At 39.5% G+C, this 23,163-nt stretch overlaps 1 protein-coding gene across 1 annotated transcript; it reads right to left on the bottom strand.

Moving 5' to 3' along the window:
* Positions 1–3,124: 3,124 nt before the first annotated feature.
* On the bottom strand, positions 3,125–21,776 carry rab11fip2 (RAB11 family interacting protein 2 (class I)). Its single transcript, XM_085297489.1, has 6 exons — positions 21,639–21,776; positions 20,346–20,922; positions 16,753–17,159; positions 15,146–15,500; positions 13,071–13,131; positions 3,125–10,354 (listed from the first exon to the last, which is right to left on the bottom strand). The coding sequence occupies exons 2-6, from the start codon at positions 20,696–20,698 to the stop codon at positions 10,130–10,132; spliced, it is 1,401 nt and encodes a 466-aa protein (XP_085153615.1). The 5' UTR covers positions 20,699–20,922; positions 21,639–21,776; the 3' UTR covers positions 3,125–10,129.
* Between the last annotated feature and the right edge of the window lie 1,387 nt (positions 21,777–23,163).

Genomic DNA, 23,163 nt, shown 5'->3' with positions numbered 1-23,163 from the left:
TCTCAGTAATGCCATAGTGATCGTTTGATATATGGACCTGCAGCGGAGTTTAGGCCCAGACACGACTAGTGACGTCAGACTTAACAACCGGATACCATCTGGTGCATATGTTATGACGCAGAGCTTGGTTGTATAAGTAAATGATAATGAAATTAGATGAAATAAACTGTAAGGTTAGCTAAATCTGAGAGGAAGCACTTGAAAACTGAAGTACACAAATTCATTCAACTGTTAGAAATACAAACTTAAATACCTGATGGAGAAGAAAAAGAGAGACATGCTTGAAAACATGGCGTGGGGGGTAAACTCGCCGGCCACTTTTTTAGGTCCACCTGTTCAACCGCTCATAAACGCAAGTATCTTGTGAGCAGACATGTAGACATGATCAAGTCGACCTGCTGACGTTAAAATCGAGCATCAGAATGGGGAGGAAAGGTAATATAATTAGCTTTGAACATGGCATGATTGTCGGTTGCCTGTATGAGTATCTCATAAACTGTTCTCTGCTGGGTTTTTCCCCCACACACCCATCTCTGAGGTTTGCACAGAAAGGGTCTGAAAAAGACAAAATAAGACCTGAGCAGCAGTTCTATGTTGATGTCAGAGGACAATGACCACACTTCTTCCAGCTGATAGGAGGGCAACAGTAACTCAAATAACGACTCTTTTCAACCGAGGTATGCAGAAGAGCATCTCTGAATGCACAGCACATCAAAGCTTGAAGCAGATGGCTACAGTAGAAGAAGACCTGGGTGCCACTCCTTTCAGGTAAAAACACTACAATGACAATACAGACGCCAAAACTGTACAACAGAAAACTGGAACAACATTGTCAGGTCTGAATACTTTAATGGTAAAGGCAGAATTTGTCATAAACAACATAATATGGATCCATCCTGCCTTGTATTGACAGTTGATGTTTTCTTGGGGATGCTTCATTGCCATGCTTTGGACCCTTTAGTACCAACTGAGCATCATTTAAACTCCACAGCCTACCTGAGTATTGTTGCTGACCATGTCTGTCCCTTTATATAGACCAAAATCCTCTGAGGGATGTCTCCAGCACTTTGTTGAACCTGTGCACAAAAAATGTATGCAGTTCTGAAGGAAAAAGAGGATCCAACCTGGTACTAGCAAAGCGTACCTGATAAAGTGTCCAGTGAGCGTATATATTCAGAATGACCTAATCCCAAAAAGGGGGAATTTATTTCTAGCTTACCCACACAACTTAGTCTTTAAAAGCAAACAACAATAAATCATAACAATTATAAAAATATTAACCTAAATTAAAATGGTTAGTGATAGCTGACCTAATAGCTGTGGGAATGAAGGATTTTAAAGTTTCTGTTGATTCTTCTTTGGGAAGTTCATTTTAAACGTGTCTATTATATTAGAGGTTAATATATGTTTATTTAATGTCACTGCATCACTTTTGCAGTTAAATGAGTTCTCTTCCTTCACCTTCACACTTGCTTGCGCTTCACTCTTGATAGGTTTCTCTTTGCTCTGGTTGTCATCTGGCTTTGTTCACCTGATACCAGACGCGTGGCAGCTATCAGAGGAAGACAATGCCATCAACACAATGCTCAACACAGGGATCCACAGCGTGTTTGACACCTGATTTATCTCAAGCACCTATGCAAATTGTTAACTATCCAGCAACAAAGGGTCCTACGCTTGATGAGCGGGTGGGGTCTGATTCTCTTGGGAGCTGGAGGGGGTTGACCTTGACATCTGGCCCCCGATCACGCAGCTAGTTCGAGCCAGCTGCCCAAATAGGTCTGGTTTTTCCCCTAAAACACCTCATCCATCTGCTGAATTTCTTGTCATATAAGTTTCTCCATGATTGCCTGAGGCACTTCCATTCACAGACGCGTGCAGGGTGACACTGATCCCCGCTTTGACGCCCATCCATATTTAAAGGGGTGCGCAGGTGACCTGTGGGTGGCCCTTTCTGGCACGCTGAGGGCACTCCTGCGCCCACAGAACCTTGCATAACACGTTTGTTAGATATTTCCTCAAATTACAGCCATATGATATAACGCACAATGAACTAATGGGGCTTCAGTCTAGTAGGCACTCAGATGACACGTGCCACCACCGCACAAAAGATGGGATCAGGGAAATTCAATCTTTTGATGAATGTGTAAGGATGACAATGAGCATGCCAATTAGCTTATAAATACAACAGGTGACACCTACATAAAGCCCCAATTACATGCTTTTTTATGTCCAGTGTCTGTCAAGGCAGACTACAAGTTAATAAACATTAAAGAAAAAAATAGATTTATTATGTATGATGCAACTTCTGTTACCTATAATTTAACATTATGACATTATGGTAGTGTCTAAATGACAAGAGCCAGCTTAAATTTAGTCTCAAAATTCAGTGACTAAGCCAACACAGGTGACTGTGCTGCCATTTCACCTGTAACGTTTATTATATTACTGGTGTCTGTTATTTTCACTGTATGCAGCTTCTATTGTCAGCTCCAAGGTGGTGCTGTGGTGGTGTGGACTGGCACCTGGTGCACTGCTGGAGATGCACCGTCAGGCTGAGGTGACGAGGGAGAGGTTGCGTTTTAACCAGCTACATGGCGGGGAGACAGGGAAGCGAACCGCCTCTTACAAAAGCCATCGGCTGGTAAACACCACAAGTGTTTTTCCCAAAAGATTTCACACAGCGCTGTTGCACACATAGGCAAATGAAAGTGCAGTTTTTAAAAGCAATCTCGCTACTCAGTTGTCAGATGATGCCACTTCTCTCTTTCGCCTGGAGGGCATGGGAATTTCTCCAGAACAAAGGGAAGCGACGCTTTGAGCAGGAAGAAAACAAAAGCTCTGACACAAATCAGCGCAATTAGAAACACTAATTGTAGTTCAACTGCCAGCGAGATCAGTTAATTGAGAGTGGCTTGTATTTTATCCACAGGACAGGTGTCAAATGGAAGAGACAGCGATCCACTTTATGGAAGATTTGCATCAGATTTGAGCTGCACTGATGGATTAAACAGATCTACTGCAAAAGAGACTCACAACACATAAAATCCTAATTTATTCACCATTACGGGCTTTTGATGCGACTCAAAAAAAAAAAAAAAAAAAAAATTAAGCAAGTCACCAGTTTTCCTTACTGTAACTTTATTGAAAAGGACTAAAACAATCGTACCTGTGCCTTTCAAGCTACATCCAGTGAAACCTTGGGATTTAATTATAATAGTCATGGTAATATCTAAAAGTTCGTGTTACAAACTGTAGCACATGGAGAATTGGTGCACATTAAACTGCATCACCAAATTCTTATGAAGTGCTTTTGTTGGCACTTTACATACAGTCACCATTAACAGCATTACACTGTTATAATACATACATTTTCTACACCACAATGTATAACTACAATAATTATAAGAATAATAATAGAAAAAAAACAACATACATTCGTATCCCCAAACATCCAGGAAAGTTTTGCATATTTGCTAAAGTGTAAAGATTAAACACAAAAAGTTGATCTACCTTCACATTTGTTAACTATACAGTTTTGACTTAAATAGATTACAACATGGTCATGTGATGAGGTTTGATCAAAATGAACCCACTAGAACCCGATCAAGTGGATCAAAGGTTTCTAGATGAGTAAAAGCTATACAAGTTGGCTTGTGTGTAGGGCTGCCACAAACGATTATTTTGATAGTCGACTAGTCATCTTAGTCGACTAATCAGATCATGCATCCATTGGACGTAAAACGTACAGCTTATTGCACCAGCATGCGTCTGCTCTTATATAACTATCATTAGCTTACAGCTTTAAGTGTTTAAGGTATGTGCTAACTAAAAATAAAGACAAGATGATAGTTTATTAAATTTTAATGAAATTTGCAGATTGCTTCGGTGAAGTTTAGTAAACTCCTTGCTATCTAAACTATAACAGGAAACCGGAGTATATTCTCGAGCATCTCACACTTCTGATAATCAGCTGTCGTCTTGATGTTTATTCAGCTGTGTAAAAACTATAACTAATCTCAGCCAAACCGTTTTACTCAGGAACAAATAAAATACTAAAAAAGCCAAACAATAACATTTTGAAGTTATCTAAGTGACTTATATATATTTAACCTGAGTAGCGAAAGACTGCAGTTGGTTTGAAAACGATTTGCAGGGAGTCCGGTGCTCTCACGGGCTCTAGTGAGCCTTGCCCACCGGCTAGCTATCGAGCTAGTGGGTAACAGACGTCTCCGAAAACGTGGGAGCGCTTTTGGAAATATGTGGTGTCTTGATAAACTGAGCAGATATTTGAGGTTTACACAGCTACATTCTCGCCTGAAAATATGTTAAACGTTTATTTTGTGACCCAGAAAGAATAATATTAAAACTAACTAGCTGCCGCCATTGTTGTAAACTGAGCTGGGCTGCGCTATAAATTCTGGGACACAGCTTCTTCTTCTTCGGGTTTAACGGCAGCTGGCATCCTTGTACATGCAGTGCTGCCATCTTCTGTTTCAGTCCGTTATTACACTCTTAAATCCTACTACTCATTCCTGCGTCTTTTGTGACCTTACAAAGCTTCAAACGATGCGTCGGCTATTAAATCAGTCGTCGACGATTTTGATAGTCGATGTAATCGTGACTAGTCGACTAATCGTGGCAGCCCTACCTGTGTGTGTAAGTGAGACATAATCAAAACATGTGGTCGACATGCAGGAATGACAAGAATTCAAACATCCATTTCATTGATTCGTAACATTAGAAAGTCTGAATGAACTGTGAGACCAATCACACACACATACACACAGACAGAAGTAGACCCAACATGTTTACATCAAAAAAGTAATTTTAGGTCTCCATCATGTTGGAGCCACTCATGTTTCATTGTGTTGGCCCCTGTGCAGGAGACGCCATTCACTCCTCTAAACTCGATGACGCTTTGCTAAATAGCGAGATCTTTTATAAACGCAGTCATCATTTCCTTCAAAACTGTGTGCCACATTACAAGCACCGTCAGGGGATTTAGCTGCAGCTTAAGTCTTAGTGTCTGGCAGCTGTATGTGGCCTATGGCAAGCAGCATCATATTATCAGTAAAAGACTACCAGGAGGAGGATTGTCAGATCCCCAACTGGAGCTTTATGTCATTTTCATCAAAAAGGACAAAAAAAAAATCCCAGTGTATTTGCACTATTTGTTGGAACAGTGCGGAGATTTACCTTCAACACATTTAAGGTGTACACTGATGCATATACACAATTAATAAACTTAAATTATGGTGGGGGGCTATTTTATCTTCAAGCATTTTAAGTGCTTTGCATATTCAGATTTATTGTATGAGAAACATTATGCAAAGAGCCAAGGAATGTAGATGCAGATCTTTCCTTTTTTTGGGTGCAAAATATCCCTTTGCACCGTTGTTGTCAAACATAAATTCAAAATGCTTTTCATTTAGATTTGTGTTTTCGTATGACATCTACCAAAGCACCAAATTATGTTAAAGCATAAAGCAAATGTATCAATCAAGCTAAAAGACAAACTGACAACCAGAATCAATTAATTTGAACTAGTCACCCCCAGTTTTCATTTGAACGAAACAACCTGAGGGTACAAATGTACTGACATTAAATATAATCTGAGAAAATATATTTTTGTTAGTTAATCGTCTGAACACAGGACCACATTATAGACTTGAGAGTTAATCGCCCGAACACCGCTCCCAAGCATGTGAAATAAATGATGAAAGTGAATCGCTTTTTGGAACTCAAGTAAAATAACACCTTCCCCAGGAAGCACAATTTCAAACATTTTACAAAATGTGTATAAACTCAAAAGCGCTTGAAGAAACATTGCGAGCGACTATACAAAATGTACAATAGAATTTGTAAGAGCTTGAAAAGATCAATGAACACCTGGCAGCCCACCAATACAGGCCGGTTAAAGTGGTTAGTAAAGCCTAAAACATACGAGCCCAGGATTAACACTTCAGCTAAAGTTGGAAGGCAATCTTGGAAGGAAAGCTTGTCCATCATGGAAAGCAGATTCTTAGCCACAAAGCACTCATGATTCCAAAAAGCTAATTCAAACACTGTTACCATTGCAAAAAAACATACAGATAAAACATCAGATAACAATTTTCAATACAAAGAAATAAACCCGACGCCTTTGTCACATCATCAGACAGAAAATATTAGCAGTAACTTCTTGTCCATAATGTGTCTGGGTAAAAAGAAATGGGATTAAAAAAAGAAACAATAGAATAAAAACACACCTATGAAATGTTCTCTTTGGATACTCCAAATACTTTAAAGGCAAGCAAGGATCGATCACCTTGTTAGTGTACCGTATACATACATTTCGGACTTAAGTATTTCAAAGTCGCCCGCAAGACATTCAGTAACAGGAGGTTTTGGCCTTACGTTTGCACAACATCCGATAAAATAACCACTTCCACAGCAGAAAGACAGTAATAACTTTTGCATGCCAAAAAATGTGTTTGACTGATGTAATGTTCATGAAAATGTAAATTGTGTTTGTGTTGAAATTCCACAGATCTAGTGTAGCAGTTTGCCTCATATGGGATTTGGTATTATACAGTGTAAAGGTCAAATATTTCCAGGACTGCAAAACAATTAAAAACTCATAAATAGTACAAAAACCACTAAACAGGATAAGATGGATCCTCCTCATGGCCTCATATATCAAACATCGCCTGATGCAGATGTTTGATATTTTGTTAAACATGGCAACGATGAGTAAATGACAGTTATGTGACTATTAAACATGTTTAACACTGTAAATACAGCTGAAATAAACAATTATAGATGTAACCCTAACCATCACTAAATGACTATACTACAGGTTGCACAGCCATAGACTGTATAAAACAGAAAAATTTAGCCCTGGGTCTAAAATCAAAGCCAGCCACCATTTTTTGTTTTCCAATGACCAGCAGGAGATCATTATATCATTAGAAAAATGTTTCTAATGTTTTAATTACCAACTTCAAGCCTGTTAAATGAAGTGTGGCATTTTTAAAAAACTTTTTTTTTTTAAACTTAACCCTATGATTTATCAATTTGTTAGCATATGATGCCCTTTGATCACCAAGTTTGGCTTCAGAGATGGCTAAACAGCTGGAGCTGAAGTCTCAGAATGGGGGTTTCCACAAGCCAAAAGCTCTAAGTGACACCACAGTGGCTATATCCATCCATTTTTCTACAGTCTATGGCACAATCACACATAAAAGTGGCTTTATCCAAGAACAACCTTACTTAAGTACCAGCAGCTGCCCTGTAGCTGTAGCATTTGGTTAGGACACACGGATAAATTAAAATTAAGGAGCATGGTTTAACATAGAAACCCTAACCCTTAAAGTGAAATGAGAACAGTTAGCTTCTTATGGTTAACATGTTATCTAAATGGCAATGACTGGTTATTTACCCTGAAAATTATTAGTGAATTCTCATTAGCACCCCATAAAGTGGTAAGACACAGAGTACATAGTGAATTTGAGCCTAAAATAGGAATTACATATGCATGAATTTTTGTTTTAGTTACAGTTTTTTCACAATAGGATAGGTCGTGGGAGGGGGGTATGGGAATACAGTGTCGCTTTTAACATCAGGTACCCTACAAACCCATTGAGCTTTAAAAAATGGATACGTAAAAATGACTGAGTATATACCCACATGTGCAGATGGTAGCATTAACACAATCTTGAGCAAAAATAAAAAGTATGAAAAAGAGGAAGGCTGTTCAATCAGTAACAAAGAACTCCAAGCTTTTTTATCAAATCAACATAAAGAGAGGAGTTTTACTCCAACATGCGATTAAAATGTAAACAAGACCATTACCAGCAGAATATAAAGCATTACCTTTAATATGATTATTGCACTTAAAGTAAAAATTATCACCTCCAACTTTAAGAGCCTTGGTCAAAGAAAATTAAATGATAGTCATCACAATAAGAGTAAAAAATAAAATATCAGTAACTGATAAAAGGAATGTGCATTTGTTCTTGAGGAGAAAAATAATGCACACCTCAGGAAGCTAGAGACAAACCAGGCTTCCAGGACCTGTCAGCAAATTCTTACAACTATCTTCCAGTGTTTCTAAGAAAATCCATCAATCACTAAAGCTGAATGTGTCCACATCTGCACCACGAGGCAGGCTGGGGACAAAAAGCTGATGCCGTGACATGCACCGCAGTTTAAGTGGCAAGTTTTGGACTTGCACTTGATTGTAACGCAGTACCTACAGCTTCATCTTATAAACCTGTAGACCATCTCTCAGCAAACAGCACATAACTGTGACTACAGCATCTGGTAAACACGAATTTGGCAGCATTTGCACTGTAAGAGCTTCTCAGCAGCTGATGGCAACTGTGTGTGCAACAGACCTCTGTTGGTTTACAAGTACAGTACAGCTAAACATAGTTGGTAGAGCTGGGCGATAGAACGATAACGATATGTATCGCGATATAACTTTTACTCGATAGAGAAATTAAGCTATCGCGATAGACCTCGCCGCTCTTGTCCTCAAAGAAAAAAAAAAAAAAAAAAAAAAAAAGGTCAGCCAATCCAAATTAAGTAGCGCAGAGCCGAACCAATCACAGCCGCAGCGTCACGTCGCGTGACTTGTTACGTACAGCACAAGTGCCAAGCCGCACGTGTGTTTGTTTGGGAAACAGCCAGCGGGTAATGGAGCCAGCGCGTAATGGAGGAAATGAGTGTGCCGACTAGAAAAATCAACCGAGCGTGACCGAAGAGAAAACAGATGATGGTTCCAATGCCGGAGAGATTGTCGAATGGAAGAGCCAAAGAAGTTCCTTAGTGTGAAGGTGTTTCGGCTATTTCAAGTCTGACAAAAAACAGAGTAGCGTGCACTGTAAATTGTGCCGAAAACAAGTCTGGAAATACAATAAACTGGTGCATGCGTCACACTGTGCGCCACGTTATTGTTTCGGTGAAATGAATTTCTACAATACTGTTAATTCTACTCTCTGCAGTGTTTAAATGCTTACATACACACACAGTTACTGTCCCTCCACACATACGACTCTGTTCTGCTTCTATGCCCCAGCTTTGTTTACTTTTTCCCACCGAGGCTTCTAGACTTCTGATTGGCCAACATTTCTGCACGGTTAGGAATCTAGCGCCACCTGCTGCTTTGGCATGTTCATAGCAGCGTTTTCCTTCATTTCTGCCTTTATGTGTGGACGGGATTATTTTTTAAAACGAAAACGGAAAATCTCAGTTTTCAAAAATACCCGTGTACGTGTGGACGTAGCCTCAGTCTCTGACTGGAAGCGCTAATTCGTCATTTGGCTTTTGTCAGACTAAAGTAACTGTTAAAACTGTTTGAAAAGCTCAGCTATACAACAAGGAGAGATTGAGAATTTCCTTTTAGTTCTCAGTTTATTTGATATTGACAAAAGTTAGTCAGTTTTGTCTGTTCTTCTGTAAAACAAACTAAGATTTATTTTTAGAATTAATATTTTGTTTCTAAGTGGAATTGACAATTTAGTCTGTTTTGTTTGTTCTATTTTGAAACTTAAACGCTTTAGCGGCTGCCTTTTGTGTAGTTTGCAATATTTGCCTTTATTTATCTGAAAAAGTCTCATGTTCCTTAAGTACATCTACCCTGTTGAACTTATTATGGGAAATAAATATTTAAATAAAAACAAGCTGCTGATTATTTCACATTTTACTTGTGAGCAACGGCACATTTAAATCTTACAAATATAGTTATTTGGCTTATATCGTGATAGATATCGTTATCGCCTGAAACGAAAAAAACATATCGTGATATGAAAAAATCTCATATCGCCCAGCTCTAATAGTTGGCGTGAAAAGATTTGATGTGCCTTCAATAAGCTGAATGTCTCCTGTTTAAGTACCTAAGAATACACTCCAAGAAGTAATCATGAGCAAAATTATAACACGGAATTATGAGAATGCCAAACAAGGCCAAAACCTGTATGACCTACATATTAAAAAAAATAAAAAAGCCTAGAAAAACTAACCACTGAATAGTAACTCAATAATTGATCAGTTCTATTTGTTCCCACTCACTTTAACACCTGATAACGATTCGTGAGCTATTGCTAAACCTTCATTAGTACCTTTTCATCGTGGGTCATTTTTTCTACTTTTTGGAAAGTTTGCCCGCCTTCTTTTTTGGCTCATAGGGTGTCCGTAGAATACTCGGTGTCTCCTCCATGACGCGTACCAGCAGGTTATCAATGTAATTCTCCAGTTCCCTGATGTGGGCATCTTTCTTTTTCACCACTTCTTTCTGTTTGATGAGTTCCTGCACAACCTCTTCAAAAGACAAGTTGCTATAGGCAGCCACGCTTTCCTGTGTCACCTCCTGAAAGTGGAAAACAAAGAAATGATCATGACCATGTTGTGCATACATATGTTTTGTAAAAGGGCGCTTAAATCTTTGACGATCGGGGCACCAATAAGTCTTTATGCTCCATCATTGCTGACTAATTAGGCTGTTTGGCACAGAGTCACATGTTTATCTTTTGTTGTGCTACTAATAAAGGCTAACTGAGGATTTTAGGGTTTTAGCTCTGACCTGGTCAATGAATTCGGTAATAAACATTCTGATTTAACACTAGCGCCTGAAGATTTACTGTTTGGCTGATATTGGCCTATCACACGTGTGACCACAGGGAAGTTTTTCTTTTGATCCTTGAAGAACAAAATGCAGAAACGGATGCTGGAGGCAATTCTCAATTGTTTCATTCAAGTTTGAAAGATGAACCTGACCCCTCAGACAACAGTCTCAGTGGACAGGTGGCTGTCAAGAAGTCATTCTTGAGGAAAGTTATTATACAATTTACACAGGAACTGACCTGAAAATCAGTGGCAACAGATCTTATGGAGTGAGGAATCCAAATTTGGAATTGTTTTTGGTCGTAATCGTCATATACATGTATGGAAGTGGTCAGAAGACAGGTAAGTGTCTACTGCAACCACTAAAGGAGGCTCCTTCATGCTTTCTGGTGATGGAGTCTCTGTCAAAACTGATAAAATTATGAATGCAGAAAGGTTTTTGCAAAAAGCTTCCCTCAGACAATTATAGAATAAAGGTGGTCATATCAAAAATTGACTTTCAAGGTTGTTAGAATTGCACAAATTCTGTTTTAACTTATACTGTATTTCCATGTATGTTTGATTTACTTGTTTTCAGTAAATCAAATAATGCCAGTAGGAACATGACTTTTGGACAGTAACGTATCTAAAGGTGAAAAACAAGGACCCTATAAGGTCCCTTATAGCTTAACTACTCTATTAGGACTTAGCTTTGACACTACAGCACATCTTTATCTTTGCTTTCTAGTGTTAAAAACACATACTCTTTAATTCAAGACGACTCTGGCAAAAACTCCAAATAATCTGCCAGTACTTAACAATAAAGATTACCAAAACAATTTAATCTTTGTTTTGAGGGGGAAATGCCAGGCTGCATATTTCTACAAATAAAGGTCACGCTAATAAATGCCAAAATACGAATGCAACCCAAGCCCAGCTTTGCTCTTTGAGGACAATCTAGTTGGACAGAGCAGGGTGGTACAGTATGTGCAGATCATATTGCGCGGGTACGAGAGGAGCTGTAATCGTTTTTAATGAGGGACCACTTTATCGCTTCAGTGCTGGGCATCCTCCCCTGAACGGATAGAACAGCAAAGCCTTCACCCTGTTTAAAATACCACACTTATCAGCTTCCACTCCCATGCACCATTCAAGCCTTCACTGCTGGGTAAAGACAATGCAGAAAGAGCTGGAGCAGGACTGCTTACCAGGTATCTTATCGCTTCTAACAGCATAGAGGCTACTGTGGGGCGACACAAACCAAAATGAAATATTTGCCACAGAGATTAAATGTCCAACGCAAGGAGGGTTTCAGGAACAGAGCTCGGTAACCTATTCCCCACACAAACACACCTACCCCCAAAAAAAGCCATCTCACTGAAAGATACTGCACTTAAGCCATCTGAGAGGGAATAAGAGAGCAGACAGCCATATGGAAGGATGCTGGTTTCACGTACAAGCGTGTATACATGCACACACTCCCTTTCCCTCTCACACGCGCACACACACACACACACACACACACACACACACACACACACACACACACACACACACACACACACACACACACACACATATACACACACCCCCACGGCATAATAATCAGGAGCTTTAGTGGTTGGTGACAAAGGCCTGGAAATGACCATGAACTGGCAAAGTAATGATGACCATTTTTCTGCGATCAGTAGTGAGGAGAAGATAAGGCGCACACTTGGCATTCTCCAGTTGTGTCATTACAGTTTCTAATGAGCTCAGCTTTGAGAATCTAAAAGCTCAGTCCTTTGAAATCTCTCACTGCCCTCCCTCCCTCCTGCGTGTAGTTAATTAAGGCCTTGAAGCAGAGGAAATGGGAGCTGCCATTTCTGCGAGGCACAGCGGCATGCACGGGGGCACATGTGTGGATACCGACAGCCCTCAACACCCACAAAGAAAGGTGAGGAAAGCCATTATCAGCATTCTCCTTCTCATTTAGGCATCACTTCGGCTATTGCTCCCCCTGCTCCTTCATCTATATCAGCTTTGCTGTGTAACAGTCTGCGAATTTTAACTACTGAACAACTAGCAACTACTAAAGAGTTAAAAACTTTATCTACAAATGAGGTAAAAATGATATCTTTAGGTATTTCTGTGCCCTGCGTCGTAAAAAAACCCAAACAAACAGCAATTAAACAATCTGTGCACATCACTACAACTGACCTTACAGGCCGAAATTTCACACCACTTCAAACTATGATTAGATCGGACATGATGACCGATGTGTGCAGCTGCTAATTAGTTGAATGGCACGTCTGAGTTTTCAGGGGTCTCACAAATCAATGTCACCAGCTGCTTAAGAGTCCTCAATAACAAAATCTGCTCAGCATTACATATAAAATGTACACAAATGTAACTGTTGCACTTATTCTCCCTTTTTTTCCCCTCTACACTTTCAGCCAGTCAGGTAATATGAAACTATATAACTTTCTAAAACATATTCTTACTATTTTTTTGTCCTTCTTCTTCTGGCCAAAGGTGATGTTGGGTCCGGTTAATTTTTTGTCACTGCAAAACAACCAAATGCAAAGTTAGTAATCACATTAAAGTAGGGCTGCTCGATTATGGCAAAAATGATAATCACGATTATTTTCACTGAAATTGAGATCACGATTATTTGACGATATTTATTTAACCCTTTAAGACCTACTATAGAACCAAGTCCACCAGAGCTTATATTATTTTTATTTATTTTTTTTTACATGCTGTAGTGCCATTTGTGGGAGCATTTCAAGTTGCTATACATCAATACAACTGTTATAGCCCATATTTTAATAATATGTATGCATTAAGTCCATAGTAATTACATAAATTGCAAAAAAGTGCAATAAACTACAAAAAAATTTGAAAATCGCTTTTGTTTTGTTTACATATATTTCTACTTGGAGAAATTTAAGAGGTTTATCCCTCAAAACTTTAAATACAAAAAAGTTGCAAAAAATAGTTTACAACAACAGGAAATTTATTTTGAGTGTCTTCATAGTTTTATTTTGGAGATACAGCAATTTTTATATACTGCAGGAAAAACAAAAAACAATCCTATGATGCAAATTTGCAAAGAAAACAGCATGTGCATCATTTCACTGTGGGAAGTGTTACGAACAGCTGATGGATCGGCAAAACATGTTTCTGGAATATTATGTTTTTGTTCCTGCAAGCGCTTTTTATGCAATTTTTGCAAAGCTATATGTGGAAGGAAACCGTGACCGAGGACAAGCTGATGGCATCAGATGTAAGTACAACTCCTCCGGTTTCATATGCAAAACAAATTATTGCGCTAGCTTACACGGTTCAGGTTCTACAGGGATTTAACAATAGTTACGCAAAACGGAGCGTGCTGCTCTGACCGGCTTTAAAGGGTTAACAATGACTTTAAAAAAATAATATAAAATAGTGTGCAACACCACTGAAGTTTTTTTTTAAACTCTCTTTTCAACCAACGGCAGTCACTCTCCAAATAACTTCTGCTTAGCTTTCCGAGCTTCCCTCGGGTCCTCAGCGGTCTCCAACCTTTTTTGCGCCACGGACCGTTTATGCCCCACAATATTTTCACGGACCGGCCTTTAAGGTGTCGCGGATAAATGAGGGAGGGGCTAATAATCGGCTCAGTCATTTTTAATGATCGTTGAAAGCCCAGATCGTAATCGTGATTAAAATTCGATTAATTGAGCAGCCCTACATTAAAGCATTGCACTCTGTATTTTAGCAGACTTTTACAAATATAGAAGCTCTGATGTACTCATGTCCTGCACTAGGAGAACAATAATAAATACATTAACAGGGAATAAATAATAAACTTGAAAACACCTTTTTTCACCCATGCACTACATTACAAATGACCGCTGAGCTAGTGTATGACAAAGGCAGCAGTAAAGATGATGGACTAGTGCCTACAGAGATAAGTGGTTAATTGGGTGGTCTATCTCTTCAGGGGATCTCATTACTATAGCTCAGAGGGCTCTGTTATCAAACCCAGGCACTCTAAAGAGCCACTAATGACACCTTCCACTCTGATAAACCAGAACTTAGCTACAGTGCTCACCAACTCTTTATGTAACACAGGAAAAAGATGTAACTGGCTCAGTGGAAATGTTTAAATAATATTTGACAACATAATGAGAGAGAGAGCGAGAGAAGGTCTATCAGAAAGTAGATTTCAATCAACAAGGTATTGAGAACTTTACTGGAATGTCAAGCAAATATCCTGTGGAGCAGTGACTATTCCATTGGCATTCCAAGATGATGTTTTGGGATTTTGAGATTCCTTGATTGTGATGAAAAAGACACAAGTAGCATGCTGCAATCACTGCTCTGCAGGAGCCGAACACAGACTTTGTCTTTGTTTTAATAAGACAACATACATTTTGTTTTTAAGTGTGTTCTCTTGTAAATTTCTGGGTTTTTTCTTTTTTTGATTGTTATTCCTGACTGGGACAAGAAAAGAAAAAGTCAAATAAAGTGATGATGCCAATATAGCCAATAAAGCTAACTTAACCACAAATACAAACAAAAACAGGACAACCTGGCTTTGTAGTTGGAGCTGAATGGGTTAGTGTCTGCTTGCGAGTCTCCACTAAAGGGGTTTGGGGAACGCAGGTCTCCAGAGCTCCCTGAACGCCCCCCATTGCTGGTCTTGCGGCCTTCCTTCTTTCCTGTCACGCGTTCCAGTAGGCTGACCTTCTCCTTTTTCTCCTTCCGCTCTGGTCGGTCCCACAGCTGCCCGTGCTCCCCCTCAAATGGGTTGCGGTTGCGTGGGAGCGTGGCATACTTCTGTGGCAGGGTGTCAGTGATATCAGTGAAAGGGTCACCGTGTGCTTCGTCGTCCTGGAAGCCTGGCACCTCACTCTGGGAACGCCTGTGAGGGCCACCTGTACTTCCTACAAGATAAATTAGAAATGTAATAAGAAACAAAATATGGGGGTTTTTTTGGGTGGGGGGGGTGTTAGTGTTTTGTTAAAAAGGGATTGGGTGAACTCAATTCATTATCAGTTTAGACATAAGAATTTTACTGCTTTATCACAAAACGACCACATTGCATCTGTGGAGTCCAGCATGATTAAAATCATAGATATTATATTTTTAAATATAATGATGCAGAAGTGTGCAAGTGAGCCACGATTTTCATTCAGGCTTGAAAACCCAAAAGAAGAATTTAAAGGTAAAAGTGAAGCAGTAACATAAATAAGTAGCTGGTCAAATCCAAATGTGTGTGTCAATATATAGAACCAGAAGAACCAGTGTGATCACAACAGTTAAAAACTAAGTGCGGATAATAATACAAAGGTTTGTTTGGGGGGGGGGGGGTTCCCCATAGGTTTACGTGTATTCTACTGTTTGAACCTCTTTCAGCAAAAATAAAGAAAAATATCTTTTTTTTGTTATTATCACTAAACTTATTTTTCACTCTGACATGTTACATTTTAACAGCAGATTCTAGTGAACATCTCAGCCTTTACTATAAGAATCACAACTACTGTTTGCATGAGTTACAGCTGCACTAACTTTGCAGAAAGAACTGGTAAATTGGAGACTGGTTGAGATGGAAATTTTCAGCTTAAAAACAGAAAATGACTAAAATGTCAAAGACTGACATAAATGGCCTACATTACTATCTTATTGAGTTGAGACTTACAGTACCTTATATTTTTAATAGGATTATATACAAGCAAGCATTCTTACAGACGTCTACAGATGGCCTCTAGAAATTGCAACATCTCATTTTAAGATATAATAAAATAGACTAGCCCTTTACTTTCATTGTACATGTACAATGAAATTGTGGATTAACACTATAAGAGCCATATATTTGTAACAAACAAACACTAAAACATTGTCCTGACAGACAGGATGCCACAATGCACCACAGTGTCATTCTGACTATTCTCTATAATTTTAACACTTAAGATTGAGTCTTCACTGAAATATTTTGGATCCCAGTCGACTGGGTCCCCCGTTCTTATAAACACAATAACGAAAATGCATCGGCAGCTTCAGTTAATATGAGAACTGGTTTTAAAACAGTATCAAAATCCTCTTCAGAGATCACTCTAGCAGCAATAAAAGTATACCAAACCAAAAAGTGACAAATGTAACAAACTACTGTGGAAAAACAGAAGCGTTGGTCCTCACCACTCTCTTCTATGGAGTTCATGGAATCCAGTTTGGGTCGAAAGTGGGTCCCGATGAGATCTGACATGGAATGCGCTGCAGAGAGTTTATGGGCCCCAGCGAGTAGCGGCCTCTTGACTTTTGTTTCAGGCTGGGATTGACGTTCTGGTGCGCCAGACTGACGGGTGGGCTCCGAATCACACACGGCGGACCGAGGCAAGATGGCTGAAGAAGCGTCACCAAAGCCGCTGTCGTGTTTTCGACCCTTCACTTTGTCCTTAAGTTTGGAAAAAGGTGAGCGGGGCTTTTCCTTCATGGAGAGGTCAAACATGCTGGCCGTCATGTTGTTCCTCATGAACTGAATGCTGACTTGAATGCGACCTCGTTCTTTCCTCTTCTTCCCGGGCTTGGACTCCAAGGAATACCAGCTAAAAATGAGAGTGCAGGAAGCTTAAGCTGAGCAAATTCAATGAGACAATTTATATAAAAAGAGCAGGGTTTATAAAAATCCTCTGAGTTGATTACACGCAATGCAACATAATTCAGCAAGACAGGGATACAAAGTCAGAATGTGGTAAAAGTCCTTACACGATCAAACAATATGACAAATGGAAAAATAGCCCTCATTCCTTCTAATGGGCTTTACATACATCTTTATGGCTACTACTGAAAAGGCTAATTTGAGAAGACTAATCCAAAGGCGACACACAAATGCAGGGGCTTAAATCATTTGAACTTTTTTATGACACATATGAGAACACAAATTTATAACTCAAAGGATAAACATTCTTTGCAAACTGAACCTAAAAAAAATAAATTGTCTGCTGCCGAATAATACAGACCATTTCAAGCTGTTTTTTTGGCTCCTATTTGTTTAACCTCTCTGCTTTTTTCAACTGGAAGTAATGGGATTTATGCCTTCGCTCTGAGCGAAATAAAGTGGCATTTGCACAAATCTGGCCTTTGTTCAGAAATGCAACGACAAGCAATTGGGAAACTGCAAAGCCACATCGCAGGCTTTGCACACAACAGTTCATACATGCTAATGAGACACATCCTCTGTGTTAGAGGGCCTGTGAAGGAGGCCATTAGGAAACCAGTATCAGGATGAAACAAGCGTCAATATTTTCTCACTGCCTTTGCCACAAACATGGAATATATTCTAAAATGGTTATACTGATAAAGCATCCCAAGTCAAAAAAAAAACATATTTGCTTAAGTGTATCTGCTTGACTACAATTACTGATATTTTCTTCTAGATTTAAATGAAGATTTATAGTACTCCTTGCAGACTGACATGAAATTTGAGTTATCAATTCAATTGATTTTTTAAAAAAAAGTGCTGGTATTAGCTTTATAAGAAATCACAGCTGCTGAACACTATTTTAAGCAGTCTAGCTCGCATCCCAGAAGCCTCACTCATAGTCATGAAAAGCCTTGTTGGGGCCAATTCCCAGGCTGCGCGCCGCGCTCCGCCTGATCAGTAGCCACAGCATGCCGCTGCCGTGGGGCCGAGCCTGCACCTCACGTGTGTCTCAAGGCCAAGATAAACCTCCCTGTGCTTGGAACCACAATCCTCCCACTCCGGTCCAAGCCGCTGGGAAACTCCTCACAATCAACAAACACAGGTGTGCGATAATTATGGGCTGCCTTCTCAGATATCAGTACGGGCTCTCCTCCCCAATATGCCAGTTCAAAAACACTGCGGATGGGCCGTGGTGAACAGAGACCCACTGTGGAGTGTGGATATAGTATCGAGAGCCCTGGCATCATTGTCAAGTATGGCTGCGGCGTAGGTATTAGGCCAGCAAGCAACACGGCGATATCCGTTACAGAACCACTGCTGAAAAAGTGCACAGCCTCAAGGTGCATCAGTTGAGGCACCTAAATAAATAAAACCCGTTCACACTGATTATAACATATTGTGATTCTCCCAATTGATGGGCAAAGAGGAAGTCAGCTAATGTCCTTTCCCCCCCGAAACGTGCAGTGAGCTAATTAACACCAGATCCAATTTGGTTTCGCAGTTCCTGTTTGCTTAATGTAGGGTTAAGAAATGTGTGTGTGTGTGTGTGTGTGTGTGTGTGTGTGTGTGTGTGTGTGTGTGTGTGTGTGTGTGTGTGTGTGTGTGTGTGTATGGTGGACTTGTGAGGCTCATCAACCAAAGTTTAGCCAAATACAGCAGAGTCTCTCCAAGCTCTGATGGTTAACACTGTGTTAGTTTATTTGAATCTACATCTATACATCGATCTCTCTCCTCAAATCTTTTTTCAGTAACTTTAAAGAGGACAAACCTTATTCTGGCATGGCTTTACTTGAAGGTAACCAAGCAGCCTTAACAAGTCACCCAATTATGACTCAGGGAGACGCCCACTATTGTCCACCAATATATTGGCATAGATAAATATCTGTTTCCAAACTGGAATGTATTTTGTGCCAAGAAAGGCACAATGCATAGAGGCCAGATTTTAACACGAGGGAAACTAAACTGTACAGAAACAAGCCAAGATTTAATCCCAGGTGTCTTTGGCTCTGAAGGAGAGACCATCTTTCATTCACACCTCTGAAAAAACAAAAACAAAAAAATGGAGTATAGGAGTGGCTAACAAGACATGTTTGTCCAGCTCCACTAGTTTCAGTTAGGTCAACTGGTGTCAGTAATTACTCTAAAATAATCCCTCTGCAGCGTAGGCCAATCCATTGCTAAGCCTCAAACAATACAGTGTCATGAAGATGGAAAAAAATAGTACAACCAACATGTCCTTGCTAACTGAGCATGAAAGTGTGTCACTGGTGTGCTAAATAATTTTAAAGTGAAGTACTTCTGTTAGAGCATTTCATTTACTCTGCTCTTAACATTAAAACTTGTGTATCTAATAAAGTGTATTTCTAAACCAAGTGCACAAAGAAAATAAAGGGCAACGCAATGGTATTTAAATCATGTGGAGCAACAGGGTTGGGTCATGACCTTAATTGAGACCACAGTGCAGAAAATAACACGCAAAAGACAGCACATTTGTGAAGTCTACTATGGCAGTAATACTTGTGGCAAATGTGGAAAATGTGGCAAATGTGACAAATAACAACTGACTTAGCTCATGGTGTAATCCACTTATGACTGGAAAGGCTGTGGAAATATTTTCCACTTCCTCTCAAAGGTCTGTCTCTATACCAACAAGACACTACAGACTAAAGACCCTGAATAATGTACATGTGATGCTAATGTCTAAGAACTATACTATATAAAAACATGCTGTATGTCCCATGATGTTTGTTAGTGTTAAAACCGCCCCAGGTCTTCTCTTAAAGGGAAACTATTGACCTTGCAATCACTGCAAAAACTGCTAACAGTAGTATTTCTGTCCCAGAAAATCTGAAGGAATTATATTTTCCAAAAAGTATATATACCATAAATATCAGAGAGCAAAAATACATGGTTATAACATAAGTACCTCATTCTTAAGTGCTGGTTGTTAGCACATTAAAACGAGGATATAATAATCATTCTTGGAGCTCACTGCAGTAGTGCTTATGCCCCCAAAAAACTTCTCAAAGAACCATTGTGACATTTTTGTGATATCTAATAGACTTTTATAGTTTTTTTTAATACTTACTCTGTTTTCTTTCTCTCCTTGTTATCAAAGATTTCATTAAGATTTATGCACTTCTGACCCAGAAACTTGTCCATCCCAACCAAAGAGCGATGCATCACTATGAGGCAGAGTTCATACACTTCTGGGTTGCCCTCCAAAAGTAGGCCAGGTAATTCAAAGGAGGCTTCTTCCCTCCACACAGGGTTAAGGGTCTTCTCCGCCACTGATGTTGAGTACTTCTCCTTGCCCAGCTGGATGATAGTGTAGGCATCATTGGTGCCATTTTTGCCTTTGGCCTGTAAACCAGTTGCTTGAAGAACAGTGGCTTGGACATGGGTTGGAAACCACTTTTGAGACTGCTCGCCCAGTGACATTGTAAGCACTGACTGTTAACTGAAATCCATTCAAAATAAAGTCAAATATAATTTATGCAGCAATTTTTTTCAGTGAGTGCGACATGCAAGAAGCAGCAATCATGATTCACTATAGTTTGACATCAGCGTTTAGCAGCACTTTTTACAGGGGACCATAAGTTTGACAAACTGAGCAAGTCTCATCTTCTGTCAGATCACAGATGTCCAAGCCACTGCTGAGTCATCTGCAAGAAAATAGAACAGAAAGAAACAGGAAAACATCATTATTTTTGCCAAGAATGAAAGCCTGGCTTATGAAGACACAGAGAGAACTAATATTAAAGCAGGCAGCCTGCTAATAATTTGATGGCAGCCACTTTGGAAGTAATACGGCTACGCAGAAATCACATTTTGCACTGTATGATTTGCACAATATCTTTAAATATATGTCCCTAAGATGGAGGTTCAAGGCAGATATTGATGATCTCATCTAGTGACACATTTTGGTGTCATTGTCACTGAATTAGTGAGTCACTCAGTGGGATATGGAGCGACCGTTTCATGTATTATTTTCAAATTAGTTTAGACTGAAAATAGAGGTTTTGACTGTGATTAAGAAGCTGTGCACATATTCAAGTAAAGCAGTCATGGGCTGTGGCTCTAGATAACTCTAGATGACGCATTGACGCAGGTATACATGAAAGAAGTGGTGTAAGTAGCCACGTAAGTCACATTAAGATGCAATGCCCCTTTAAGTGAGCGTCTCTCCACAGGTTTGTCAAAAGTAAATATTATTAAACTGATTACAACAATTAAATGATGCGAGGCAATATTAAATTGTCACCTTTTCGTAAGGCTTTGTTAGGGGTAAATTCAGTTAAGACTGGAGGACAACGTTAGCATTATGCGGCTAGCTGGTGGGCACACAGAGAGCATCACACACAAGCACACAGCTTCTTACCTCGGTGTCATTTTCACCAACACCACATGGACATTCAGCGCTTCAGCTCGGCACAAACTCTTCCCACAAACACACTCATGCGACACTTTCGACTAATGTTCGCTGAACTTGCTGTTGTTGTTGCAGTCCATTACTGCTCACTGCTGACGGCCAGTGGCGAGATTTACTTCCTAGTCTGACATCACTTCCGGCTCACCCCGGTGAAAGTTGAGTTGTCAAAATAAGGTGATAGCGCTCGCTCGCGCGTTCTAATGGAATTAGATAAGTGAAGGAATATAAAAAAATTCAGTGAAAGCTGCTTAAATATCCAAAGGCGAAGAAAAAGCTAAAAATCAAAAACAATGCAGCATAACCGAAGAATGTTCTCCATACTCGGTACTGGTGCTGGGTTGTGGGTATACTGTGCAGGTAAGCAGCAATGACAGGATATATAAATATGTATAAATTTCTAGCAAACACACTTTCTGTGAGATATTGTTGCGCATGTGTGTGCACAGCGTGCGTGTGCTCGCGCATTTTCTTGAGAGGTAAATCATACAAACATGGGAAGTGCTTTTGTCTCATGAGTGGGACATGGAGGTACCGATAAGGGGTTCACTTGAATGAACACAGACATGCTTGTCACCCCACTTGACAAGTGCATCTTAACCAAACACACCTGCCTGTGTGGGTTTTTATCGTTCTGCCGCAACCAGTGCAGTATGTACACACCACTGGCCCTAGGCTCCGGCTGGGCCATCCATCAAACTGAGATTATTGCACTTATCTAGAGTACATCTCTGAATGAAATGCTAAGGCTTAGTGAAATATTAGCACTTTATATAGCCTCTGTAGAAACTAGCCGGATAGGAGAAAGAGAAAAAAAGAAAAAAAGTGAAATATTAGGCTGTACAAAAATGTGAGTCAGATAGCATTTAATACATTCGTGGATCTCACCCTCATGTTTTACATTAGCTGTTCCATTAGGTGAATATGAAAGTACAATGTCTCTTTGTAGCTGTGGCTTTAAAGCATTTAGAAGTGGCCAAATGTTGGCCATAGCCTGTATATCACATTTAGTCTCGGAAAAAAGGCTTTTGTGTCACCTAAAACGGATTTATACATAAAACATATTTTTTTAAATATAGCATATATAATATTTACTTTTATAGAGGTCGATGTGCACCTTCAGATTTGTTTTCTCTACAAAGCTCTTCAAATTATTCCTTTAGCTGTAGGATTTTTTTTAGTAAGGCCGGGTATGATCCACTCTGCTAAAATAATAACAATATGTATTCTACTTGCTTTGTGCCACTTTTTTAACATATTCATCCTAAAACCTATTTGAATTTCATTTAGCTTTAGAAACTTTAAAACCTTTGCTGTAATTTAGGATATTAAGTTTTCAGAAACAATTACAAAATATAAAATATAATAAATGTAATATTATAAAGCATCCTGTGTATATTTTCTGAACGCACCTTAACGAGTACCCTTATGAGGGGATAATGCATCTTTATCAAACTATTTGTTGTGTTTGTGTAAC

This window comes from Mchenga conophoros, linkage group LG13 (genome assembly GCF_057382185.1).
Source record: "Mchenga conophoros isolate Kocher_MC1m ecotype Shallow Benthic linkage group LG13, M_conophoros_male_GT1.1, whole genome shotgun sequence".
NCBI lineage: Eukaryota > Metazoa > Chordata > Actinopteri > Cichliformes > Cichlidae > Mchenga > Mchenga conophoros.
This window is presented reverse-complemented; position numbering and strand designations above follow the sequence as displayed.

Bases quoted from the DNA above. Each gene is read 5' to 3' on its own strand.
- rab11fip2 (XM_085297489.1), bottom strand. From the start codon at position 20,698: ATGTCACTGGGCGAGCAGTCTCAAAAGTGGTTTCCAACCCATGTCCAA. The intron at 13,132-15,145 runs GTTGTCCTGTTT...GTTGTTTTGCAG, and splicing joins AGCTCCAACTACAAAGCCAG to TGACAAAAAATTAACCGGAC. The intron at 10,355-13,070 runs GTAAGAATATGT...TTCCACTTTCAG, and splicing joins AGAAGAAGGACAAAAAAATA to GAGGTGACACAGGAAAGCGT.